Genomic DNA, 27,918 nt, shown 5'->3' with positions numbered 1-27,918 from the left:
TGCTGATATGGTACCCACAGAACAGCTGGAACAAGATGATGGAAAAGTGTGCTACATTCCCCATCACGGAGTACATCACCCTACCAAAGGAAAGTTGAGAGTTGTATTTGACTGTGGGGCCATGTATAAAGGAACTTCACTGAACCAGCATCTGTTGCAGGGACCAGACTTAACCAACTCTCTGACGGATGTTGGTCAGTGGAAGTATGTGAGCACAAAGATCAATCCTGCAGATGAAGAATCACGGGGATTGACTGCTGACGACCTTCTTACGAATGGAAGATGGATTAAAGGCCCGGAGTTCCTCCGTTTGTCAGCGAGTGAGTGGCCTGTGCCTGATTTTGAGCCAGCTTCGATTCCTGCTGACGACCCAGAGGATCCTGGATGATGGGCCGAGTTCTGAGTACCAAGTCTGAAGGGCAAAGGATTGGTCCGTTCTGTGTGCCTTCAAACTAAGACCAGTGTTTTGGAGCGGCCTGTAACGAAGATCTGCCTGCTCCTGGAGGCCACGGCTTAGGATCATGGACATTATTCTCTCTTTCTCCCTTACTTCTCTATCCTCTGTCTGGTTGTTTCGTTTACAGTATTCCAGAAGAAGACGGAAGAATCACCTCCCGTTAGAGTTAGGGAGAGATAAAGAAAATAGCTCCTTTTAGAAATTAATGTAATTGTGAGTTTACAGTTTCCTCAATTAGGGGCCGGAGTGTAGGAGCTATTTTGTCACTTTTGTATTATGTAATCCATTTATTATTTAGTTAGTTTTTGTGGTCTAGTTTTGGGAATACACTTTTAATTTGTTTATGATATTTAGTATTGATTAAGTTTATTTTGTTACTTAACCATGTTTTATTTTGAAGGTACTGAGTAGCTGGAGCGCACCAGGTGAGATTATATATGGGTTGGCAGACACAGGTGAGGCGGGCACCTGGGAGGGCAGATGGTTTTTTAACAGGGCAAGAGAGGCGTCAGAGATCTTTGTTCGTTTGTTTGCCAGGAAAATAAACCATTGGAAACTTTGAATTTTGCCTGGACAATGGACTTTCTGTATCCTGCGTAAATCCACTCCCTAGGTGTCTCAGTGGCCGTTTGATTATTATAGTTTGATACTTTGAGTTGAATATTTTGATTTATTTATTTATTTTGTTATTATTCACCTGGAGGACAAATAGCCACTACAGTCGAGATTAATGTTGAAATGTTGAGAAAAAAGGCAAAATTTCGACTTTTTTCTCAAAATTCTTTTTTTTTTATTTTATTATTTTATTATTATTTTTTCTCAAAATTGTATTTCAACGTTAATCTCGACATTTCGACTTTTTTGCAGGAGAAAAAATATTTGAAAGGGGAAGATTTTTTTTTTATTGTGCACTTTGAGAAAAATGTCGAGAAAAAAGTCGAAATGTTATTCTGTCTAAAATATTATTTTTATTTTTCTCCTGCTTGGCCCTAATACTCTTCCGTAAAACAGAGATTTACTTAGCAAGATGGACAAAATGGCATTATCATATAAGACATTAGTGTCTCCGCCCCTTGTTTTCTTGTATCGTTGTATACCTGTTTTTGTTGTTGTTTTTCTATTATGTCGGAAAATTTAAAAATAAAATGTGATTGGTCACCTGGTTGGAGCCCGTGGTCAGGACCAGTCCGGACAGGGACGTCAGGTTCTGGGGTCGACTCAGGTCGATCGGCAGCAGGGTGTGGCACATGACCACGTGGCTGCGCAGCAGGTTGGCGTAGGTTTCCTGATGTTTGGTCAACAATCTCATCTGGAGGGTAAAACACAAACAAGTCAAACCGATAAACGGCTAGCGCTGTTAGCATGTAGCAGCAGGTTATTCTGCGCTAATTCACGTCATTGTTCATTTAACTGCTCAGTGTTGGTCTGTACAGGAAAACAGATCAGCTTTTCTCTTCATCGTGTTCAGTTGAACTCATGAGGGAACTTGAGTTATTTCCTCTGCAATCTTTTCTTTTCTGCAAAAACAATTTCGGGAAAGCAGGACCTGGATACCTTACCACCGGGAGCTATTTATGATAGTTACTGAAGTCTACCACTTTTATTTTAAACCGTTTTAGTACTCTGTGAGCGTAGCTTATCAGCAGCACAAGACTGCGCTATCGTGACGGGGATTGAGGATCTCAGCTAGCAGCAGCTAGCAGAAGCTAACTAGCAGCAAGATGCCTCCCTTTTCCTTTTCCATGGATGATTACCACAAACTGCTCCAGAAGATAGCAGTACTGGAAACAAAAATTCACAGGCTCGAAGTGAATTGAGAGATAAATGGACAATATGGGAATTAATCTACTCTGCCGACTTCCCAAAACAGTGAAAGGGAGCAGGCTAACAGAAAGCTAACTAACACCACCAAGACGCAACAGGAGCCAAGTACAAAAGGCAATAAATCAACAAGTCCTCCCTGGAACTCTCTTGGTGCGAAGCCAAAGCATTACAAATCGCCTCCCTCAGATCTGAGAAGACGGTTATCTGGCAGAACCCGGCACCTGCTAACTTTGGACGACATAAAGTGGCCTGCACTACCATCGCACAGGAATGACTCTTCAACCCCAGTACCCGGCAAGAGGAGGAAGACTACAACAAAAGCTAAGAGCAAATCTCCTCAAGACACAGCGATTCTACTGGAGAACAAATTTACTCCACTCTCTCAAACTCCTGACTCCCTGAGAGAAGGCTCATCTTCCGGCTCCAGAGACGGGTATGAGGCTAAATCCCTTGCTAAAGGGCTACAGGCAGAGCTAACGACTGGGCCTCGTACGCTGATAGTGGGCGACGGAGCTGTGAATGAGATAAAATCCTTTTGCAGCAAAAACTCAAAAGTACTCTGTTTTACCAACGACATGGTGTCTGATATCACAAAGAAGATCCGGAGCATTGCTGCAGAGCATCCGACAGCTAAAGCTGTCGTCATACACACAGGAGCCCTTGATGTTGTGAAGCAACAATCGGAGATATTAAAGCAAGACTTCACTGATCTGATGAGCACAGTTGCATGCTTAAATACTGAGGTGTTTTTCAGTGGACCCGTACCAACGCTTCGGCAAGGAGATGAGTGATTCAGCAGGCCGATGAATCTAAAACAGATGGCTCAAAGATGCATGTGCTGCTCAATCAATTAACTTCATTGACAATTTCAACATCTTCTGGGGTCGCAGACATCTCTTCAAGGCAGGTGGCTCTCGTCTGAACAAGTCTGGAGGACAGTTGCTAAGCAGCAACATTTTTTATCATCTATGTCACAAACAGGCCCCCATCAAGAACAAGAGGCAGGACGTTCCAAAACAACCGATAAGGCGGCGCTGTGATGAGAACACTGAGACAAGGACTGACCATGGAACACAGAGTCAGAGAGAAACTGCATCATCCTTATCCTAACCCCAACAGGGGGAGTCTCCCCCAGCCCCAACAGGAGACATCAAACCCTCACCCCCCCAGAGCCCACCCAGCTTTCTCTCTCCAGGCAGTGAGGACTCCCCACTTCTGGAATTCGCTGACAGAATGAAAAGTCAGTAGACGTAAACTCACCCGCTGGGAGGCGTCGGGTTTGAAGGCCTGAGATTGCGGGGCGAAGACGGTGAACGGACCGCGGCCTTTCAGGGAAATCTCCATGATCTGAAACCAGAGCTCACTTCACTTCATTTCTGATGTCATTCATTTTGTGATCATTGTGAGTAAATACTTTATTACGGAAGAGTATTAGGGCCATGCCGGAGAAAAAATATTTGAGAGGGGATTTTTGTTTTATTGTGCACTTCGAGAAAAAAGTTGAAATTTCGAGAAAAAAGTCGAAATGTCGCCTTTTTTCTCAACATTTCAACTTTATTCACGACATTTCGACTCTTTTCTCGACATTTCAACTTTTTTCTCGAAGTACACAATAAAAAAAAATCTTCCCCTTTCAAATATTTTTCCTGCATGGCCCTGATACTCTTCCGTACTATACGTAGCTTTTTCTAATAAAGAAGAAAACCCCCACTGCAGTTCTGGTTCTGCCAGCGGGGGCGACAGAGAGCCGCCACTCACCATCAGAGCGAAGTAGAAGCTGGTCAGGCCCTTCCCCCGGATCTCCTGCCAACAGTCAACAGTTAGCAACAGTTAGCAACAGTTAGCTCAGTTAGCTCAGAGCAGGTCACCTGTTGCGATGCTAGCGCGCCGCTTACCCGCTCCACCGTGCCCTTGCACCGCACGCCGTCGCCCACGTAGTTCTTGACGCAGGTGCAGTTCCGGGAACCGGGCCCCGTCATGTTGCACTTGGCGTACTGGTGGCAGCCGCCGTTTTTCTGGGTGGGGGTTAGCATCGTCAGTACCGCGGCGGAGGCTCGACCTGTCGTGACCTCAGGGCGACCCACTCACCTTCTTGCACAGGTTGATCATGCTGCAGTTGCGTCCGTCGCCGGAGTAACCGGGGCTGCAGGCGCAGGAGGTCTGGGGACGGGGGACCAGAGGAAACCAGATGAAACCAGATGAGACCAGTTAACCGTAGACCCTAGACCTCAAAGATGAGGTCATGATCAGGGACGGACGTCTTACTTTGTTGGGTCCGACGTGGATACAGTCTGCGTTGCTGTGGCAACCGCCGTTCCCTTCCAGACACGGGTTGATCTCTGCGGAGACCAGAGACGGTGAGGACAGATCAGACCTGCAGGTCCTCTACAGACCACTAGGGTCCAGATCCAGACCTGCAGGTCCTCTACAGACCACTAGGGTCCAGATCCAGACCTGCAGGTCCTCTACAGACCACTAGAGTCCAGATCCAGACCTGCAGGTCCTCTACAGACCACTAGGGTCCAGATCCAGACCTGCAGGTCCTCTACAGACCACTAGAGTCCAGATCCAGACCTGCAGGTCCTCTACTGACCATTAGGGTCCAGATCCAGACCTGCAGGTCCTCTACAGACCACTAGGGTCCAGATCCAGACCTGCAGGTCCTCTACAGACCACTAGAGTCCAGATCCAGACCTGCAGGTCCTCTACTGACCATTAGGGTCCAGATCCAACAGTCTTCATTGACCTCCAGGTTAAAACTCTGCATAATAATCTTAAACTTTAAACTTTATTTATTTGTATAGCACCAAATCATACAATATAAAATGCAACACATGGTGCTTTACATGTAGAATAAAATAACAATAAAAAACACAATTTAAAACATTCCATACGACCCCACCCCCCACGCGTACACACACACTCACTCACATACATGTGCACACACTCACACGCCCACACCCACACACACACACACACAGTAAGTGGACTGGTGACATGGCTTAGCACTAACGATCCAGGTGAGGAATCACCTACCTATGGGTGGCCGTCCACACTGAGAAGCTCCACCGACCATGACCACCAGGAGCATCGCCACAGAGACCCCCCCAACCCGGACAGACCGGGGCAGACCCCACACAGAAGGTGGAGAACCCCCCCAGCCACCCAGGCCTGAGGGACCCCCATGACGACACCCCCATGGGCGGAGCAGGCACACCTCCCAGTGTGAACGACCCCCCTGAGGAAACACTGGAGCTAAAAACTAAAAGATTAAAAGAAAGTAAGAAATGCCCAAAAGTGTAAAATTTTAGAGAAATCTATATAAAACTTAAGATGAATAAACATTAATAATTAAATTAATAAACATTTTTGCGATTTTTATGACTAAGGTGGGCGTGTTCCTCAAACTCGTTGCTCCGCCCATATGCAACATGGCGCTGAACAGTACAATAAAAGACACTTCAGAAAACCTCTTGATGACATCACAGGGGGCGTGGCCACAGGGGGCGTGGCCACAGGGGAACCTACCGACACACACAAGGCCGTCGCCGGCGTAACCGCGGTTACAGACACAGTCCCGGCGTCCGGGTCGCGTCCTCTTACAGACGGCGTTGGGACTGCAGCCGCCGCCCTTCACCAGACACGGGTCCGAGGCTGAAACACAACACCTTCATCATCATCATCATCATCATCATCATCACAATCATCATCCTCATCTTCTTCATCATCATCATCCTCATCATCATCATCATCCTCATCTTCTTCATCATCATCATCATCATCACAATCATCATCCTCATCATCATCATCATCATCATCACAATCATCATCATCATCACAATCATCATCATCATCATCACAATCATCATCCTCATCATCATCATCATCATCACAATCATCATCCTCATCTTCATCATCATCATCATCATCACAATCATCATCCTCATCTTCATCATCATCATCACAATCATCATCCTCATCATCTTCATCATCACAATCATCATCATCATCATCATCTTCATCTTACCGCTGCAGAACGTCCCGTTTCCTTCAAATCCAGCGGCGCAGAGACACTGAGGGCCGGAGGTTCGGATCACGCAGCTGCGAGTCGGGAAACAAAGATGAAGAGCCTCCCCGCTAAGCTAACACGCTAAACTAACAGGCAGGAGAGCGTCTGAGTGTGAGGAGACTTACTTGGCACTGGTGTGACATTTCACCGAGCCGCAAAGTTCATCGGCTTTGGAATCGATCTCTGCAACAAGATGTGAGGAAGAGTCAGTCTGATACTCAGTCAGTTAACTTACGAATTGTTCACAGTTTCGTGAGAGAACGGTTACGGTGCCAGCAGAAACGTTTGACGCAAACATCGCCTCCTTGACATGTTTAGCATTTTTAATTCCATGTTGCAGTACCAGTTCTGGCCACATGGAGGCAGCGCAGCATCAGAGCGTTCACGTGTCAGTACCGTGATGAAGTGCTCCCCCAGTGGGACAAGGTGGTATTTCAGGTTGTGCTCGACCTGGAAGGCGCCTGCAATGGCCTGAGATAAAGGTTGCTCAACCAGAGAACTCATACCCCTTTTCCACCAAACCAGTTCCAGGGTGGTTCTGGTTCTCAACTTGGAACCAGCTGAGAACGGGTTTCCTTTTCCACAGCTCGGTTGCTAAGGGGAGCCACGTCATTACGTCACTGCAAACGTCAGTTACGTCGCTGCGTTTGCGTGAAAGTTGCAGCAACAACAAGGTATCTGCTCTAATAGGACTTGGTCCACGTAGCTCCTCCGTGGACACATCTCTAAAAGACAGGTTGTCTCCTCCTCAGACCCATGATGCTTTGCTGCATCCAGATTAATTCTTATTTGAAAAGGTCTCCGTCTCCCAGTCTTGCTATTGCTGTTGGTCTTAATAACTCCCCCCCTCTGCTTACATAAGCGGTTCTTTCCTCTAGACCAGCAAAGAGTTGGTGCTACCTTGGAACCGGTTCTTCTGGCCTGGAGACAGTTCTTTGTCAGTGGAAACAGAAAGCCTGGTTCCAGACTCAGCACTGAACCAGAACCAGAACCAGCCTGGAACCGGTTTGGTGGAAAACGTGTATCAGAGGCTCCGGGTCCGGGTCCTCTGTTGCATGAGCAAGCAACAGAGGACCCGGCTAAAAGCCGCTCGGCTAAGCTTCCTTCGACCCCAAACTCTACAGGGCTAAAACAGACCGGGTCATGGTGGTCTCTTTGTATAATTATAGTGTGAAAAATCAGCCATGCTAAGTGCTAGGTAGCTAATGTCACGACATATGGCTGTTACCACTACATACTGTCACTCGAAAAGCTACGCCCCGATTTATTTGTGTTTTTGAAAAACACAAATTTAATTAGAGGGGAGCGGCCTGAAGGATGGCTCTGGTTGATGGCTAGCTGTCATCACTTTAGCTACTTAGCACAGCTATGAACACAAACCTAAAAGAGCTAAATCATTTCTATTCTACAGAAAACGCGGCTTATTGTGCTTTTGACTAAATTCAGAGGCCACAGCGAGCAGATTTGGGCCGGTCTGAAAGGGTTCAGGGGTGCAGTTAAGCAACGATGGCTACAGCAGCTAATTTAACCGCTAGTTAACCTGCAGACACCAGATGGACTGGTTCCTTTGGACCAGCAGCAGATTCCAGTGCTATCAGGGTCCCGGCGTAGCTCTGTTAGTCCTCATTAAAGCTCTGGTGTCACTCGCTTCACTATTATTTCAGTTGTAGTCTGATGAAATGAGGACTTTTAGGGAGATTGAATAAGGCAATATTAGTTAGCATCATAGCTTAGCATAAGCAAAGCCAGCCAAGCTAAAATAGCGGGGTCATATCCTATCAACGTAGCGCTGTGCAATAAAAGAAAAAGAAAGCAGACGGCTGATGTCACAGGGGCTTGTCCGGGACCTTTTATGAAGTCATACAGTATCAGACTGTAACTTGGGGGTCACAGGAGATCAACCTTGTGGTCTTCAGAGGAACTGCTCAACACTTCTTGGACTGTGTCAGATAATCAAGGCGGATGTGGTCCTTTGGTCCACACTAATTAGCATTAGCATCGCCAGCGGCTCTCTAATCACCACAGCAGGTCTGTCTTTGCCTCCGTGGGTTCAGAAGTGGTACTACTACATAGAAAGGCGTTAGAAAACTGTCCTCTGAATGAAAGTGTTGTGAAGATACTTGAGTTTCAGTACTTTCGTCACAGTGCACGCCCCTCCAGCCGACGTCGCATTCGCAGGTTCCGTCTCCGCCTAGCCCCTCGCTGCAGCGGCCGTTCCGACACTGGCACTCTGCAGAGGAGACAGGTGTGAGGACGGGTCAGAGGAGACAGGTGTGAGGACGGGTCAGAGGAGACAGGTGTGAGGACGGGTCAGAGGAGACAGGTGTGAGCATAGACATATATACGTAGACGCCTCATGACATGCTGGAACGTAATCCAGCGTCGCCGCCATCTTGGATGGGTCTCTTCACGCAAAATTAACTACACTGTAGTTACAGAGTTACAGTTACAGCCAGCACACGCAAGAAGCTGCAAAACAGTTCTTTTTCAAGGGCTTTAGCTCCCCAGCCCCAATTGCAAGCCTAACAGGGTAGTATAAGACCCTGGAATGACCTGGATTTATTTTTATAGATATATTTACTGAGGGCAATAAGACAAAAAAAAAAAAGATTTACAATAACAATAGAAATATCAATATTTTCCCCTTTTTTAACTTTTCAAAAACAATAATTAAATAAAAATAAATAAATAATATTAATAAGAAAGAAAGAAAAAATAAATAAATAAATACAACAACACACCCCTCTCCCCTTCAAATAAATTCAAATGGACAATCAAACTTCTTTCTTTATCAAAATATACAATTAATTTATACATTTATCAATATGCCATACCATAAGAGCATAATACAAAGTCTTTTTTTATTATTTTTATTTTTAATGTGTCAGCGTCCTGTATCATAACTAAATCTCTGCCGTTTGAAACAAACCAAACCGTGTGAAGATCGGGTAAAAATTCGGGGAGTTATGGATTATTGTAGTCGGGGATAAAACCTTCCTCAGTAGAAATAAATGCATTGGAGACCCATCCAAGATGGCTGCCGCGCTGAACGTCAGCGCCAATAGGCAGCGTCAGTCTATGAGGCGTCTACGTATATATGTCTATGGGTGTGAGTTCGGGTCAGAGGAGAGGTTTCAGGCCTGTCCCGGGTCGACCAGCGCCGCCCACCTTGGTCGCAGTGGACCCCGTATCTGCCGCCCTGGCAGGTCTCGCAGGCCGTCCCGTTGAAGCCTTGGCTGCACTGGCAGAGTCCAGAACCGCCGGCCCCGTCCGAGCAGGCGCCGTTACCGGAGCAAGGCTGGCCCTTCGGACCCGGACACGGCTCGCAGTGCTGCCCGAAGAAACCGTCGCAGCAGCGGCGCTCCTGCAAACACAGAGCCGTCAGCACCGCTTTTTTAAATTATTTTTTATTTATTTAGTATAACAATATATGTTTGGCATTTAAATGTATTGGTGTGTTGGAATATGATGTGATGTAAGCTTCAATTCTTTTTTGAATCTTGGAAAATTTACATTCAAAGAAAAGGTGGCTAATCGTTTCCACTTCGGGTTTACAAAATACACAATTAACATCAATATTGACACATTTTGAGACAAATATGTTAGTAGGGTAAATGTTATGTATAATTTTATATTGAACTTCTTTGATTTTATTGTAGATAGCAAATTTATTTTGAAGGAACCATGTTATGTTCCAGTTAATGTAAGTGAGGAAGACCAAACAAATGTTCCTTTAGGCGGGATTTTCCTTTTCCTGAAGAAATTATTCCTTATATTCTTATTATTACAATGGTGACTCATGATGTTTATTCCATTAATAAAGAGGGTAAAGTCATCTTCCTCTGCCTCATGCCTTACAAAATGACTTTTTAATTTAATTTTTATTTATTCTTTATTTCATTCATTAAAAGAAAAACAAAACTGTTCAATATAATTACAACAAATCTCTTTCCTTGAATGAAAGGGAACAGAAAGAAGACTAAGCTTATTTTATCTGTCCCTTTTTCCTAAGAAATCAAATTTCAATTAATGTAGGCTAATAAAAAAATAATAATAAAAAAAAAAAAAAAAAAAAAAAACTACAACAAAGTTATAAAATAACACATATATATATATATATATATATATATATATATATATATATATATATATATATATATATATATATATATATATATATATATATATATATAAAAAATAAAAACATATAAAATATCTGTCGTCAAACACAGATAGTTGTCTACTTTTTTGATTCAAAGAAAAAAAATATGCCAATGGTGCTAAAAAGGGAGAGAGAAAAAAAAGAAAACCCACCTAACTTAACAATTATCCTGCTATTTCTTCATCAAACTGGCTTTTATTATTCTTTTAAATGTAATGTTTAATTTGCATTCTTTGGCTTTTGTATCCAGATTGTTCCGTAAACTGATACCTTTTACAGAAATACAACGTTCCATTAATTTTGTCCTGAATTTTGTTTTTTTAAAGATCTCTGTTCCTTTTATTTTCTCTTTTCTCAATTTCTTTCTGTATATTGATTTGCAAAATTTTCTTATGAGCTTTGATCTCTCTATCAGCGAGGACGTACCATGTTCTGCTTCCGGCAGGTGGCCTTGCAGCCGGTGCTCAGCATCCGTTCACCTTTGAACACCCAGGACAACATGCACCTCCGCGACCCGATGACCTTCTGCAAAAAGGAAAAGCAAAAAAAAGCAAAAAATCAACGGAAGTGACTTTACAGTCATCTGGCTGTCACGGGTCTCGGTATCAGACAACCTGAGAACAAATATTCTACCCATGACATCCACTCCTGGGAAGATTATAACCTCTAATCTTATTTTCTAATGTTATAATCTCACTTATTCAACACCAAATAATAAGGAAATGGTTTTAAATTAATTTCCAGGTTTATCTACAGCAACAGCGGCTTCTCTAAGACCACTGCTGATGTCTTACCCTCTTCCCGCACACAGGCTCCAACTGTACTTTCCTAACTAGACCAATGCTACTTATCTACAATCTGATAAGTTTTATAATGGTTTTAACAGAAACAAATGACAGCATTAAGCGTTACCACTTTTGCACATCATAATCATCTGCAATGAAAATGACTTTTTAGGTAAAAATGCGTTTTTACACCAAACAAACCGCCATTATTTAGACATTTTCAGTTGTATTGACCCCTTGTTTGCTGTTTCCAGGTTGATCTGCAGCAACAGCGGCTTCTCTAAGACCACTGCTGATGTCTTACCCTCTTCCCATACAGTCTCCAACTGTAATTTCCTACTAGACCAATGCTACTTATTTACAATGTTTTGTAACATTTTTACAGAAACAAATGACAGCATTAAGGGTTACCACTTTTACACATCATTATCATCTGCAAAGAAAATGACTTTTTAGCTAAAAATTAGCTAGACATTATTTATTTAGACATTTGCAGTTGTATTGACCCCTTGTTTGCTGTTGTCAGTGTTTATGGAGGTGGATTCTTACGTTTGGGACGCTGCCATTGGGACAGATTTTGTTTTGGTGGAACAAGCAGTGGACACACGGACCCTTGGAGAAGACAGAAAGACAGATAACGTTCAGAAACTCGTCTCCTTATCCTGAACATCGGTGACCGGTCGTCGTGCAGGACTCGGGGACTTTACCACCACGGTCTGGTACGTGACTTTGTCGCAGCGATTCCTGTTGATCTCCAGAACGGCGGTCAGACCGTGGATCACTCCTCTACCGCTCAGGATGTTGGAGGAGTTCATCTGAGCGTCGTTCACGAACAGCTGCAGGAGAGACACAGAAACAGCTGCTGTGGAGTCGCTCGTCATGCGATGTGGGAGATCGGATTCCACGGCTTCATCATCCGACCTTTCCATCCCGGGGGAAGATGCCGAGCTGGAAGGACGGTCCGAGCAGCGTCTCCTTGTATCCTCCGGACTGCAGGTCGGTCTTCAGCAGGCGCTCTGACATCACCACGTGGTAACGGGTCGTGTTCACGTCCTGTCAGGAGGAAAAGGCGAGAGCAGTAAAAGTAAAAGTAAAAGTAAAAGTCTCTGAAGCTGACGAGAGCTGAAAACCCAGAACTTTTTCTGAAGCCTGATTTTTTTGGCAGGCGCGAATGTCGTCAGGACAGGAGCTCACTGGGACATGAGTCAGAAATATACTCAGTCTGGTACTAAAGAACCATGTTGTACCAGATCAGGTAAAACTGCATAAATCAACAAACTGGTGCATGATTAGAGGTGAGGACTTTCAGCCGCGGACGTCAAACAAACGGTTTCAGTTTTATCTGTTTGTACCAGCGTGGTTGCAGATGTTTTCTGGAGGAAATCCGTGATGGCGGCGTCTGTTGGAGCGAAGACGGTGAACTCGCCGGCCTGTTCGATTTCACCCGTCAGGTTATTATTCTGAAGGAAACACCAGAGAGACAGTCAAGGAACAGGGACTGGGGGAGTGAGAGGGTGAGAGGGAGTGAGAGAGGGGCGCGAGAGGAAGTGAGAGGGAGGGTGTGAGGTAGGGATGGGAATTGATAAGATTTTTTCGATTCCAATTCCATTTTCGATTCTGCTTAACGATTCGATTCTTTATCGATTCTCTTATCGATTGTCATGTGGAAAAAAGGATAAGAAACAATTTTAGTATCAACTTTGTTTTAATAAAACAAAGTTGATACTAAAATTGTTTCTTTGTTTCAATTTCTTTGTTTCTCTGATCTTTTTTGTTCAAAGATATTAAAGTTTTATATCTTTGAACAAAAAAACGCGCGCGTACGGCGCACGTCGCCGCGAACCCTACGCCGTAGACTCTGCGTTGGTGTAACACGGAACCATAAATCAGCCTTACCACACGCCGGCTGACTCCGCGCTCCCAGCGCATCAGCCGGCCGAGTCCTAACAGTTTCCCCCCTTTGTTGAAATGTCCACATTGCAAGAATTGTCGCCCTGTTGTCATCCTTTTTGGTAAAATGTAACCAAACTTTCGAGCGTTTATGCTGCTTTGTCCCCGTGTTTTCCTGCTGGGCGCGGATGCGCACATTGCGCAGCGTGCTTGGTGACGTAATTCGCGCCCACTGGAATCGATAAGGGAATCGTTTGCGAAAAAGGCAAACGATTCCAAGGAATTGAAACACTGGGAACCGGTTCTCAACAAGAACCGGTTCTCGATTCCCATCCCTAGTGAGAGGGAGTGAGAGGATGTCAGAGGATGTACAGTAATACTAAATTAGCAAGATTAAGAAAAAAAATGTAATAAAACTAAATCCACTTTGGGGCAGAGAAACAAGTGAGAGGGTGAGAGGGTGTGTATGAATGTGTATGAGGGTGTGTCGGAGCGTGAGAGGGTGAGAGTCTTCCTACGATGAGATGGGATCTGAAGAGCGAGAACTCGGGCTTCAGCGCCAGCGTCGCCAGCAGGCCGTCGCTCAGCTTCCTGTCCGGAACCAGAACCTGCAGAACCAGAGGAGCAGAACCGTGAGACAAGAGGGTCAGGGGGGGTCGGGTCAGAACCGTGAGACCGGAGACCCGGGTCAGGGGGGGTTGGGGGTCAGAACCGGGCTCCTCCTCCTCCTCGGCTCCGTACCGTGTCGATCAGGTGGATCAGCCCGTTCGTTGCCGCCACGTCCGCGGTGACGATGGTCGCCCCGCCGACCGACGTGACCTGAACCAAAACACCGAGACGTCAGCAGAACCGGACCACATGGACCTTAATACCGCCGTCGTCACGGTAACCGGTCCTCCTCCCAAACCCCGCCCTACCTCGTCCCTGGTGGCGACGGGGAGCGTCGTCGGCAGCAGGGACGTCACCGACGTCGCGCCGCTCAGGACGGACAGCGGGAAGTTCCCGGGGATCACGTGGTTCCTGCCGGAGACACAACAAACGGCCGTCGTCATGGTTACCAGACCACTGAAACTAGTGTTGTCCCGATCGATTGGCCGCCTGATCGATCACGGCACTTTCAAAACATCGGTATCAGCCAAAAAAGTATCGGGACATCCCTAGTTATTAATGTTTTTGATATATATTAAATCCTAAGAGAACTAACATGGTTTACATGTTTGAATTGTGAAGTTTTATATATGTTCATGTTGCATCAACCCTTGTACTGTCTTTGGGTCAAAATGACCTAATTCTCCTTCCTTCCTTCTTTCCTCCCTCCCTCCCTCCCTCCCTCCCTCCCTCCCTCCCTCCCTCCCTCCCTCCCTCCCTCCCTCCCTCCCTCCCTCCCTCCCTCCCTCCCTTCCTTCCTTCCTTCCTTCCTTCCTTCCTTCCTTCCTTCCTTCCTTCCTTCCTTCCTTCCTTCCTTCCTTCCTTCCTTCCTTCCTTCCTTCCTTCCTTCCTTCCTTCCTTCCTTCCTTCCTTCCTTCCTTCCTTCCTTCCTTCCTTCCTTCCTTCCTTCCTTCCTTCCTTCCTTCCTTCCTTCCTTCCTTCCTTCCTTCCTTCCTTCCTTCCTTCCTTCCTTCCTTGACCCGCAGACAGCACAAGGGTTAAGCTGCTGCTCTTCATTTCATCCATTCAGAATGTTGCACTAAGGTTAAGCCAAAAAGTATTTACATTTTCTTGTGTTTGTGAGTTTGACTGGATGTCATTCAACTACCTTTTTTGAAGTTAAATGTATTTATTTTTGTTATTGCACTATTCTGCACTTTTTGTTTTAGTTTACAATTTCATGTTTTTACATTTTGTGGCACCAGTGCTGATAAGCTTTGTTGAAATATATGTCCATGTTGTTCTCCGATGGACAATAAAAGAAACTTGGGATAATTTCAGTTTTAGTACTTTTTTTTTTTCATTCATTGCCAAAATGTTTCTGATCAGGAAAAAGTATCGGAAATGTATCGGGAGCCAAAAAAAGCGATCGAATCGGGAAAAATTGGGATCGGCAGATACTCAAACTCAAGTGATCAGGAACCAAAAAATCCTGATCGGGACAACCCTAACTGAAACCTGCCCGGGGTTCAGCGCGGCGCCGAGCGCTGACCTACCTGACGAGGCTTGGCAGGTTCCCCTTCGTGGTCCAGAAGCTCCGGTCCGCCAGAGACATCCTGGCCACGGCGGCGGTCGTCGGGACCAGGAGGGAGATGTTCTGGTCCGTCAGGGAGCTGGACAGACCGGCGTCCTGCCGGGACGAGGGGACAAAAACATCAGAGACGCTGCTCCGACATATGACATCAACCATCCCTTGAAAAAAGGAATCGTCCCGTATTTATAAACTAAGGAACGTGTCCCGTTATAGAGGGAATGTGCATGACGTCACAGATGCGACTTCACAGCAGGATTCGCCCACTGAGTGGCAGAAAGACTGAGTGGCAGCGTAAACTTTCAGTTTGAGCAACTGGAAAACATCTAAAATGGGAAAGAGCTGTTGTGTGATCGACTGTACTCATAGATTTAGCAAGAAATCGAGTTATCGTTTTACAGACTGCTGAAAAATAAGCTCAAGAGAGACAAATGGATCGCTGCAATTCACAGAAACAACTGGATTCCAGGCACCGAAACGTGGATTTGCGGTTCCCATTTTGTATCAGGTAATGTTGGATTTTTGGGTAGCTAACGTTAATCAGTCAAATCATAAAGTTCGGTGTCCTCATCACTTTAATTTCACCAACAAATCCTGCCTTGAAGTCGGACCAAGCGTCAAGACTTTTGTACCTTCAAGCTTTGCTTCGTGTATTTCCCCGGCGTAGACATTAAGTACATATAAATATCAGGAAACTGGATTCGTGGCCAAATATTAATGTCCATGGATCACTGGTTCTTGGTAACTGTACCAAATATTAATGTCCATGGACCACTGGTTCTTGGTAACTGTACCAAATATTAATGTCCATGGACCACTGGTTCTTGGTAACTGTACCAAATATGAATGTCCATGGACCACTGGTTCTTGGTAACTGTACCAAATATTAATGTCCATGGACCACTGGTTCTTGGTAACTGTACCAAATATTAATGTCCATGGACCACTGGTTCTTGGGGTAACTGTACCAAATATTAATGTCCATGGACCACTGGTTCTTGGTAACTGTACAGGTCACTGTCAAGTCCAACTGACGCTAATTTAAGCCCATAATCGGCTGTTATCTCGTCTTCTCCACTAGTTGCAGACATTTTTGCTGATGTTTTGTCACTCAGTGCGAGTAAGGGGGCTGGTCCAGTGGGGAAGTGACGTCAATGCAGACCCTCTACTGAGCTGAAAAGGGATGCACTTTGTTCCGTATTACTGTGAGAGTCATAAAATAGTCATAAAATGCCAATAGAATATGTCATTGAGCTGTTGAGTTCATAAGTTATTGTTTTCTATTTTACTACAACTGTAGCTACAGTCATGGCCTTTGAGACACAAATATGTTTACAAGTTTTCTACAGACTTTCTGTTTGCACTTTTGTTATTGCACTAAAAATGTGCACTATTACAGAATGGATGTTCGTCTTTCTTTCTATTGTTTTATATTAATTTATACAATTTTAAGTTAAGCAGGACAGGTTTCTGTTTAAGAAAGATACTTATTTTATTCAGTTCATTTTGTTATTTCGTATTAAAGTGAATTGCCGGATAAAAATGTGTTTTCCATGTGTTCATGGCATTCAAAAATATACATCTAATTCAATTCAGGTTCGAGTCAAATAGTTAAAAAATCGTTTCACAAAAAAAGGGGCTAAAAAAAGGCCACTAGTGACACAAAAAACTTCATAAAAATTTAAATTGAACAAAAAATAAAATAAAAATAAAATTGAACATCATATTTCTGGCGAGAAGCCGTTTTGCTGTCCGTGGTGCTGAAATGCTCAACTTCAAAACACGTCACTCTGAAATGAATAAATAGTCACTTTTCAATTCGTTCCAGTTTATTTGTTTGTGTTTAGATCTGATATATTTGCAGACGGTAGAATATTTTTTTGACCATCAAAAGAAAAATGTTTGACTTGGATTTTTATTCGGGATGTTTAATATAAAGAATATTTTGCTACAGCCGGCGGATAATTGGGAAGAAGTTTTACGGTAAATGTGTTTTAAATGTTTTTGTTGCTGCCGTGGAAACATGGACTGAAGGTGGATCTACTGAGCCTACGGGCTCGTCTGTAAACGGTTGTGGTTTGGGTCAGAGTGTGAGACTCACGGTGATCCAGGCCAGGAAGTCCGTGGCGTTGGGGAGAGTCAGCAGTTCCTGAAACAACCAAAACACAGTCAGCCTGCAGGTGGAGCTGGACCTGGACCTGCACCAGGACCAGGACCAGGACTCACCTGTTCCACCGTCCCGTAACACGAGTGTCCGTCTCCCACGGAGCCGTCGGCACAGACGCAGGTCCACTGGGACTGGATTCGGAGGCAGCTGGCCTGGAGACACCGGGGGATGTGAACAAGTATCAAACAGGAATCCTGATGTATGAAGTCATATGCTCTCCGTTAACTTTACCCAGACATTTATCATTATTTTGAGTTTAATTCTTATTATCATTCATACAAAGTCATTTCTACACAAATATTCATGTTGATGGTGTTTTGCTTCCAAGTTATTGGCGAGGAGTTTCACGTCATGTGAAATAAAACAATCCAGATAAACTAAACAGAAATTAAAAAAAAAAGCAATTAAATGTCTGTCTCATACTTTGGTCAGAACAAAACGGCTATATAAAAGTATTGACTTTAAAAGCTTTTAAATGTGACCTGAAAACTCCCCTTTTTAAGAAAGCTTATAGCTAAATATATATTTTATATGCTCTGTTTTTAAATATATTTAAAAAAAATGTTCATGTTTTATTTTTCTGCTCTGTAGCACTTTGAAATTACTAAATATAAAGTGCGTTATAAATTAAATTTATCATCATCATTTATCATCATACTCCAAAATAAGAAGGAATGATTTGCATATTCCCTTCTGTAGAACCGCAGTTAGTACATTTTCATTTATGTATCAAGGTGTTGCTGTGGAACAGTTTAAAACATCTAAGTGAAACATGCTCAACATTATCTACATTCAAAAGGAAGCTGAAAAAAAGTTTATAGGTTTTTAATATATCTATGTTTTTCATACACCATTATTCAAATATATTTCTAAGCTATTTAATTGTATTCTGAAGTATCGTATAACTCTGAGTTATCAGTTATACTGTATAGGCCGATGTATTGTGCTTATATAGTTTTGTGAATAATTGTTTTTTATTTTTTATTGTTTTTAGGAGGAGGGAGTCACTTATAAGCCCTTCAGGTTTTTATCACCTCTCCTGCACATCTTTTCTTAACTTTTTTCCTCTGTGTAATGTTTCTTGCGACAAAACCAATAAAAAAACCACACAAAAAAATCACTACAAAACCTGCAAAGTATCTATAAAACCGCTAAAAAAAACCCCACTGCAAATCGGCTACAAAACCACTGCAAAATCACTATAAAACCACATTAAAATTGCTAAAAAATACGCTGAATAAACCACTACAAAACCGCTGAAAAACCACTATAAAACCAATGTAATACTGCTGCAAAACAGCTGAAAAACCACACAAAAACACTGAAATATCGCTGAAAAATCACTACAGAACCTATGAAAAACCCCTGTGGAACCGCTACGAAAACGCAAATAAAACACCAAGTTAATGGAGGGATGGATGGATGGATGGATGGATGGATGGATGGATTGATGGAAAGCTGACTTTTTTTTTAATAGATTTTTAATATATCTGTGTTTTTCATTCACCATTATTCAAATATATTTCTAAGCTATTTAATTGTATTCTGAAGTATCGTACAACTCTGCGTTATCAGTTATACTGTATAGGCCAATGTATTGTGCTTATATGGTTGTGTGAATAATAGTTTTTTATTTTTTCTTGTTTTTAGGAGGAGGGAGTCGCTTATAAGCCCTTGGGTTTTTTATGACAATCCAGGCTCTCCTGCTCATCTTTTCTTAACTTTTTTTTCCTCTGTGTAACATTCCTTTTTACGAGTGCTAACAATTAAACAAACAAAAGAAACAAACTCACCAGGTAGTGGCAGGCCCGGTTGGACGTCACGCACTGGTTCAGGGGTTCACACATCTCTCCGTCTCCCTTGTAGCCGGCTTTGCAGGAGCAGTCGCTCTGAGCAGAACAGAACCAGAACAGAACCACAGGGCTGGGGATCCATTCATGTCAAGAATCGATTCGATTTCGATTCTTAAGATTCAGAATTGGTTATCCAGATTTTATTCGATCCGATTCGATTCCGATATCAATTTGGGTTAGTGTTATGAAAACTGTTTTTTGAGCTGTTGCCTGAATTATATGACTAGTTATGCAACATATTAATACTAGTATTATATTGAGATTCATACGGAAGAGTATCAGGGCCAAGCAGGAGAAAAATAAAAATAATATTTTAGAGGAGGACATTTTTTTTTTCATTATTAAAGTCGAAATGTCGAGAAAAAAGTCGAAATGTCGAGAAAAAAGTCAAAGTTTCGAGAAAAAAAGTCAAAGTTTCGAGAAAAAAAGTCAAAATTTAGTGAATAAATTTGAAATGTGAAAAAGTCGAAATTTCGACTTTATTCACAAAATTTTGACTTTATTCTTGAAATTGTATTTCAACATTAATCTCGACATTTCGACTTTTTTCCTCAACATTTTGACTTTTTTCTCGAAGTGCACAATAAAAAAAAAATCTTCCCCTCTCTAATATTTTTTCTCCTGCATGGCCCTAATACTCTTCCGTAGATTCCACAGCAAGTATTGGCAGGTAATGATGCTGTAAGGACCAATCAGCTCCCAGAATGCTGATATAACTCAGAAACATCGTGGGGCAGAATTACCAAACAGATCCAGGGCAACAGAGTCGTATGAAATCGCTTTTATTTTTTAACACATTCCGTTTAAATTTTTTCCATCTTTTTCCGTCTTTTTCGGTTTTTAATTTTTGAGAATTTGGTTTTTAGCATTTTATGCAAATGTAACCCCAAGACAGTATATAAAGTAATGAAATATAGACAATGTATGCAATTATAACTGAAAGCCTTAATCTACGGAAGAGTATTAGGGCCAGGCAGGAGAAAATATATTAAATATATTAAATATATAAAATATTTTAGAGGAGGAAGATTTTTTTTTCATTGTGCACTTCGAGGAAAAAGTCGAAATGTTGAGAAAAAAGTTAATATTTCATGAATAAAGTTGAAATTTTGAGAAAAAAGGCGATGTTTCGACTTCATTCACGAAATTTCGACATTTTTCTCGAAGTGCACAATAAAAAAAAATCTCTCAAATATCTTTTCTCCTGCATGGCCCTAATACTCTTCCGTATAAATGTGTTCATACGTTTAAACATATTTAAAGGCAAAAACATGGCACCAGTTATTCTGGTGTCCAACAAAACATTCCTTTTTGGGCATAAACAAAAAAATACCAAAAGTTGTAATGATGAAAAAAAAAAAAAAATCGATCTTTAGAATTCCAAATCGATTTTTAGGAATTAATATGAGAATCGATTCAGAATCGGAAAATTGATTTTTTCAACACAGGCCTACAGAACCAGAAGTGGTCCGGGGGGGTCAAAGGTCGGGTTCCTCCGGGTCGTTACCTGTCCGGGTCCGACGTAGATGCAGGTGGCGTTGGGGTGGCAGCCTCCGCGGTCGGCGCCGTCGCAGTTGTTGACGGGTCGACACTCGTCTCCATCGGCCGTCCAGCCGGTCAGACACTGGCAGGTGTGAGTCCCGGCGCCGGTCTTTATACACTTGGCCTGCAGGGGGCAGAAAACTATACTCAAGGAGACCGACGTAGACTCGGAGAGACCGATGTAGACTCGGAGAGACCGACGTAGACTCGGAGAGACCGACGTAGACTCAAGGAGACCGACGTAGACTCGGAGAGACCGATGTAGACTCGGAGAGACCGACGTAGACTCAAGGAGACCGACGTAGACTCGGAGAGACCGACGTAGACTCGGAGAGACCGACGTAGACTCAAGGAGACCGACGTAGACTCAAGGAGACCGACGTAGACTCGGAGAGACCGACGTAGACTCGGAGAGACCGACGTAGACTCGGAGAGACCGACGTAGACTCGGAGAGACCGACGTAGACTCGGAGAGACCGACGTAGACTCGGAGAGACCGACGTAGACTCGGAGAGACCGACGTAGACTCGGAGAGACCGACGTAGACTCGGAGAGACCGACGTAGACTCGGAGAGACAGACGTAGACTCAGAGAGACCGACGTAGACTCGGAGAGACCGACGTAGACTCGGAGAGACCGACGTAGACTCAGAGAGACCGATTAAAGATGAAGATAGACCGACATAGACTCGGAGAGACCGACGTAGACTCAGAGAGACCGACGTAGACTCAGAGAGACCGACGAAGACTCGGAGAGACCGACGTAGACTCGGAGAGACCGACGTAGACTCAGAGAGACCGATTAAAGATGAAGATAGACCGACATAGACTCGGAGAGACCGACGTAGACTCGGAGAGACCGACGAAGACTCGGAGAGACCGACGTAGACTCAGAGAGACCGACGTAGACTCAGAGAGACCGACGTAGACTCGGAGAGACCGACGTAGACTCGGAGAGACCGATTAAAGATGAAGATAGACCGACATAGACTCGGAGAGACCGACGAAGACTCGGAGAGACCGACGTAGACTCGGAGAGACCGACGTAGACTCAGAGAGACCGACGTAGACTCGGAGAGACCGACGTAGACTCAGAGAGACCGATTAAAGATGAAGATAGGCCGACATAGACTCGGAGAGACCGACGTAGACTCGGAGAGACCGACGTAGACTCGGAGAGACCGACGAAGACTCGGAGAGACCGACGTAGACTCGGAGAGACCGACGTAGACTCGGAGAGACCGACGAAGATTCGGAGAGACCGACGTAGACTCGGAGAGACCGACGTAGACTCGGAGAGACCGACGTAGACTCGGAGAGACCGACGTAGACTCGGAGAGACCGATTAAAGATGAAGATAGACCGACATAGACTCGGAGAGACCGACGTAGACTCGGAGAGACCGACGAAGACTCGGAGAGACCGACGTAGACTCGGAGAGACCGACGTAGACTCGGAGAGACCGACGTAGACTCGGAGAGACCGACGTAGACTCGGAGAGACAGACGTAGACTCGGAGAGACCGACGTAGACTCAGAGAGACCGACGTAGACTCAGAGAGACCGATTAAAGATGAAGATAGACCGACATAGACTCGGAGAGACCGACGTAGACTCGGAGAGACCGACGAAGACTCGGAGAGACCGACGTAGACTCGGAGAGACCGACGTAGACTCGGAGAGACCGACGTAGACTCGGAGAGACCGACGTAGACTCGGAGAGACCGGCGTAGACTCGGAGAGACCGACGTAGACTCGGAGAGACCGACGTAGACTCGGAGAGACCGACGTAGACTCGGAGAGACCGACGTAGACTCAGAGAGACCGATTAAAGATGAAGATAGGCCGACATAGACTCGGAGAGACCGACGTAGACTCGGAGAGACCGACGTAGACTCGGAGAGACCGACGAAGACTCGGAGAGACCGACGTAGACTCGGAGAGACCGACGTAGACTCGGAGAGACCGACGAAGACTCGGAGAGACCGACGTAGACTCGGAGAGACCGACGTAGACTCGGAGAGACCGACGTAGACTCGGAGAGACCGACGTAGACTCGGAGAGACCGACGTAGACTCGGAGAGACCGACGTAGACTCGGAGAGACCGACGAAGACTCGGAGAGACCGACGTAGACTCGGAGAGACCGACGAAGACTCGGAGAGACCGACGTAGACTCGGAGAGACCGACGTAGACTCGGAGAGACCGACGTAGACTCGGAGAGACCGACGAAGACTCGGAGAGACTGACGTAGACTCGGAGAGACCGACGTAGACTCGGAGAGACCGACGTAGACTCGGAGAGACCGACGTAGACTCGGAGAGACCAACGTAGACTCGGAGAGACCGACGTAGACTCGGAGAGACCGATTAAAGATGAAGATAAACCGACATAGACTCGGAGAGACCGACGAAGACTCAAGGAGAGACCGACGTAGACTCAAGGAGACCGACGTAGACTCAAGGAGACCGACGTAGACTCGGAGAGACCGACGTAGACTCAAGGAGAGATCGACGAAGACTCGGAGAGACCGACGTAGACTCAGAGAGACCGATTAAAGATGAAGATAGACCGACATAGACTCGGAGAGACCGACGTAGACTCGGAGAGACCGACGAAGACTCGGAGAGACCGACGTAGACTCGGAGAGACCGACGTAGACTCGGAGAGACCGACGTAGACTCGGAGAGACCGACGTAGACTCGGAGAGACCGACGTAGACTCGGAGAGACCGACGTAGACTCGGAGAGACCGACGTAGACTCGGAGAGACCGACGTAGACTCGGAGAGACCGACGTAGACTCAGAGAGACCGACGTAGACTCAGAGAGACCGATTAAAGATGAAGATAGGCCGACATAGACTCGGAGAGACCGACGTAGACTCGGAGAGACCGACGTAGACTCGGAGAGACCGACGAAGACTCGGAGAGACCGACGAAGACTCGGAGAGACCGACGTAGACTCGGAGAGACCGACGTAGACTCGGAGAGACCGACGAAGACTCGGAGAGACCGACGTAGACTCGGAGAGACCGACGTAGACTCGGAGAGACCGACGTAGACTCGGAGAGACCGACGTAGACTCGGAGAGACCGACGTAGACTCGGAGAGACCGACGAAGACTCGGAGAGACCGACGTAGACTCGGAGAGACCGACGAAGACTCAGAGAGACCGACGTAGACTCGGAGAGACCGACGTAGACTCGGAGAGACCGACGTAGACTCGGAGAGACCGACGAAGACTCGGAGAGACCGACGTAGACTCGGAGAGACCGACGTAGACTCGGAGAGACCGACGTAGACTCGGAGAGACCGACGTAGACTCGGAGAGACCAACGTAGACTCGGAGAGACCGACGTAGACTCGGAGAGACCGATTAAAGATGAAGATAAACCGACATAGACTCGGAGAGACCGACGAAGACTCAAGGAGAGACCGACGTAGACTCAAGGAGACCGACGTAGACTCAAGGAGACCGACGTAGACTCGGAGAGACCGACGTAGACTCAAGGAGAGATCGACGAAGACTCGGAGAGACTGACGTAGACTCGGAGAGACCGACGTAGACTCAAGGAGAGATCGACGAAGACTCGGAGAGACCGACGTAGACTCGGAGAGACCGACGTAGACTCAGAGAGACCGATTAAAGATGAAGATAGACCGACATAGACTCGGAGAGACCGACGTAGACTCGGAGAGACCGACGTAGACTCAGAGAGACCGATTAAAGATGAAGATAGACCGACGTAGACTCGGAGAGACCGACGTAGACTCGGAGAGACCGACGAAGACTCGGAGAGACCGACGAAGACTCGGAGAGACCGACGTAGACTCGGAGAGACCGACGAAGACTCGGAGAGACCGACGTAGACTCGGAGAGACCGACGTAGACTCGGAGAGACCGACGAAGACTCGGAGAGACCGACGTAGACTCGGAGAGACCGACGTAGACTCGGAGAGACCGACGAAGACTCGGAGAGACCGACGTAGACTCGGAGAGACCGACGAAGACTCGGAGAGACCGACGTAGACTCGGAGAGACCGACGAAGACTCGGAGAGACCGACGTAGACTCGGAGAGACCGACGTAGACTCGGAGAGACCGACGTAGACTCGGAGAGACCGACGTAGACTCGGAGAGACCGACGTAGACTCGGAGAGACCGACGTAGACTCGGAGAGACCGACGTAGACTCGGAGAAACCGACGTAGACTCGGAGAAACTGACGTAGACTCGGAGAGGCCGACGTAGACTCGGAGAGACCGACGTAGACTCGGAGAGACCGACGTAGACTCGGAGAGACCGACGTAGACTCGGAGAGACCGACGTAGACTCGGAGAGACCGACGTAGACTCGGAGAGACCGATTAAAGATGAAGATAAACCGACATAGACTCTGAGAGACCGACGAAGACTCAAGGAGAGACCGACGTAGACTCAAGGAGAGACCGACGTAGACTCAAGGAGACCGACGTAGACTCGGAGAGACCGACGTAGACTCGGAGAGACCGACGTAGACTCGGAGAGACAGACGTAGACTCGGAGAGACAGACGTAGACTCGGAGAAACTGACGTAGACTCGGAGAGGCAGACGAAGACTCGGAGAGACCGACGAAGACTCGGAGAGACCGATTAAAGATGAAGATAAACCGACATAGACTCGGAGAGACCGACGAAGACTCAAGGAGAGACCGACGTAGACTCAAGGAGACCGACGTAGACTCAAGGAGACCGACGTAGACTCGGAGAGACCGACGTAGACTCAAGGAGAGATCGACGAAGACTCGGAGAGACCGACGTAGACTCGGAGAGACCGACGTAGACTCGGAGAGACCGACGTAGACTCGGAGAGACCGACGTAGACTCAAGGAGAGATCGACGAAAACTCGGAGAGACCGACGTAGACTCGGAGAGACCGACATAGACTCAAGGAGAGATCGACGAAGACTCGGAGAGACCGACGTAGACTCGGAGAGACCGACGAAGACTCGGAGAGACCGACGTAGACTCGGAGAGACCGACGTAGACTCGGAGAGACCGACGTAGACTCGGAGAGACCGACGTAGACTCGGAGAGACCGACGTAGACTCGGAGAGACCGACGTAGACTCGGAGAGACCGACGTAGACTCGGAGAGACCGACGAAGACTCGGAGAGACCGACGAAGACTCGGAGAGACCGACGAAGACTCGGAGAGACCGACGAAGACTCGGAGAGACCGACGAAGACTCGGAGAGACCGACGTAGACTCGGAGAGACCGACGTAGACTCGGAGAGACCGACGTAGACTCGGAGAGACAGACGTAGACTCGGAGAGACAGACGTAGACTCAAGGAGAGACCGACAAAGACTCGGAGAGACAAACGTAGACTCAAGGAGACCAACATATACTTGGAGAGGCCGATGTAGACTCGGAGAAACCGATTAAAGATGAAGATAGACCAACATAGACTCAGAGAGACTGACGTAGACTCGGAGAGACCGACGAAGACTCGGAGAGACCGACGTAGACTCGGAGAAACTGACGTAAACTCAGAGAGACTGACGTAGTCTCGGAGAGACCGATGTAGACTTACGTTCAGGCTGCAGCCGCCCCTCAGAGGCGGCGCGCAGGGGTCGGCCTCCACGCAGGTGATGCCATCGCCCTGGAAACCAGGTCTACAGACACACCTGGAAGAGCACAGGGAGACCAGATGGGACCAGGTCTTCTGGAAAGAGACGTTTCCACGTCGTGCAGGTGAACTCACCTGATTCGTCCCTTGCTGAAGGCGCAGTCGGCGTGTGCATGACAGAAGCTCCCAGGGCCACAGGGGGCAGTCTTATACTCGCAGAACAGGCCGCCAAAGCCCAGGGCACACGAGCCCACTTTACACCGACCGTATGAGACCGGACGGTTGTCACAGACTCCGTGGATGCAGGGACACGCTGAGGACACACAGGACAGCTGACGTCATGAAGAGTATTCTTGCAGCCCGGCTCTGTGCCTCTGGTACCCCGTTTCCACCAAACCGGTTCCAGGGCTGGTTCTGGGCCAGTGGTGGTGCTGAGAACCGGTTTGTTTTTCCACAGCTCGGGTGCTAAGGGGAGCCATGTCAGTTACATCTCTGCAAACGTCAGTTACGTCGCTGCGTTTGTGTGAAAGTTGCAGCAACAACAAGGTATCTGCTCTAACAGGACTTGGTCCACGTAGCTCCTCCGTGGACACATCTCTAAAAGACAGGTTGTCTCCTCCTCAGACCCATGATGCTTTGCTGCATCCAGATTCATTCTTATTTGAAAATGTCTCCGTCTCCCAGTCTTGCTGTTGCCGTTGGTCTTAATAACTCCGCCCCCTCCGCTTACGTAAGCGGTTCTTTCCTCTAGACCAGCAAAGAGTTAGTGCTACCTTGGAACCGGTTCTTCTGGCCCGGATAGGGTTGCCACCCGTCCCGTAAAATACGGAATTGTCCTTTATTTGAGAAAAAAATGTTGCGTCCCGTATTGAACTAATACGGGACACGATTTGTACTGTATTTTCCTTAACTTTTACACCATATTCTAGTTGAATTATTGAAATAAGTTAACTTTTACACCATATTCTAGTTGAATTATTGAAATAAATTAACTTTTACACCATATTCTAGTTGAATTATTGAAATAAATTAACTTTTACACCATATTCTAGTTGAATTATTGAAATAAATTAACTTTTACACCATATTCTAGTTGAATTATTGAAATAAATTAACTTTTACACCATATTCTAGTTGACTTATTGAAATAAATTAACTTTTACACCATATTCTAGTTGAATTATTGAAATAAATTAACTTTTACACCATATTCTAGTTGAATTATTGAAATAAATTAACTTTTACACCATATTCTTCACCTGTAGGCTATATTACATCTGGGCTGATGTGGACATACATAGCATAGGAGGATATTTCAGCTGCTAGTATGGTTGTCTGTCTGTACAGTCATGCAAGTTCAATGCTATTAAAGCACTTTAAACT

General features: G+C 45.8%; 1 protein-coding gene across 2 annotated transcripts in view; it reads right to left on the bottom strand.

Annotated features, from left to right (window-relative positions):
- The window catches only part of stab2 (stabilin 2), a 98,185-nt gene that overhangs the window by 25,754 nt on the left and 44,513 nt on the right, over positions 1-27,918 (bottom strand). For both annotated transcript variants that reach the window (XM_061715031.1, XM_061715032.1), the window contains exons 23-48: positions 26,671-26,848; positions 26,500-26,593; positions 20,894-21,052; positions 19,327-19,422; positions 17,593-17,685; positions 17,468-17,515; positions 15,332-15,465; positions 14,105-14,207; positions 13,929-14,006; positions 13,706-13,795; positions 12,650-12,757; positions 12,219-12,350; positions 12,005-12,133; positions 11,847-11,909; positions 10,939-11,037; positions 9,519-9,714; positions 8,485-8,580; positions 6,476-6,533; positions 6,309-6,382; positions 5,810-5,935; positions 4,547-4,620; positions 4,370-4,441; positions 4,177-4,296; positions 4,040-4,084; positions 3,542-3,628; positions 1,617-1,766 (exon numbers count right to left, since the gene is read on the bottom strand). In XM_061715031.1, the coding sequence (XP_061571015.1) occupies positions 1,617-1,766; positions 3,542-3,628; positions 4,040-4,084; positions 4,177-4,296; positions 4,370-4,441; positions 4,547-4,620; positions 5,810-5,935; positions 6,309-6,382; positions 6,476-6,533; positions 8,485-8,580; positions 9,519-9,714; positions 10,939-11,037; positions 11,847-11,909; positions 12,005-12,133; positions 12,219-12,350; positions 12,650-12,757; positions 13,706-13,795; positions 13,929-14,006; positions 14,105-14,207; positions 15,332-15,465; positions 17,468-17,515; positions 17,593-17,685; positions 19,327-19,422; positions 20,894-21,052; positions 26,500-26,593; positions 26,671-26,848 (2,702 nt within the window). The remainder of the gene's footprint in view (positions 1-1,616; positions 1,767-3,541; positions 3,629-4,039; positions 4,085-4,176; positions 4,297-4,369; positions 4,442-4,546; positions 4,621-5,809; positions 5,936-6,308; positions 6,383-6,475; positions 6,534-8,484; positions 8,581-9,518; positions 9,715-10,938; positions 11,038-11,846; positions 11,910-12,004; positions 12,134-12,218; positions 12,351-12,649; positions 12,758-13,705; positions 13,796-13,928; positions 14,007-14,104; positions 14,208-15,331; positions 15,466-17,467; positions 17,516-17,592; positions 17,686-19,326; positions 19,423-20,893; positions 21,053-26,499; positions 26,594-26,670; positions 26,849-27,918) is intronic.

Source organism: Cololabis saira, chromosome 23 (assembly GCF_033807715.1).
Source record: "Cololabis saira isolate AMF1-May2022 chromosome 23, fColSai1.1, whole genome shotgun sequence".
Taxonomy (NCBI): Eukaryota; Metazoa; Chordata; class Actinopteri; order Beloniformes; family Belonidae; genus Cololabis; species Cololabis saira.
This window is presented reverse-complemented; position numbering and strand designations above follow the sequence as displayed.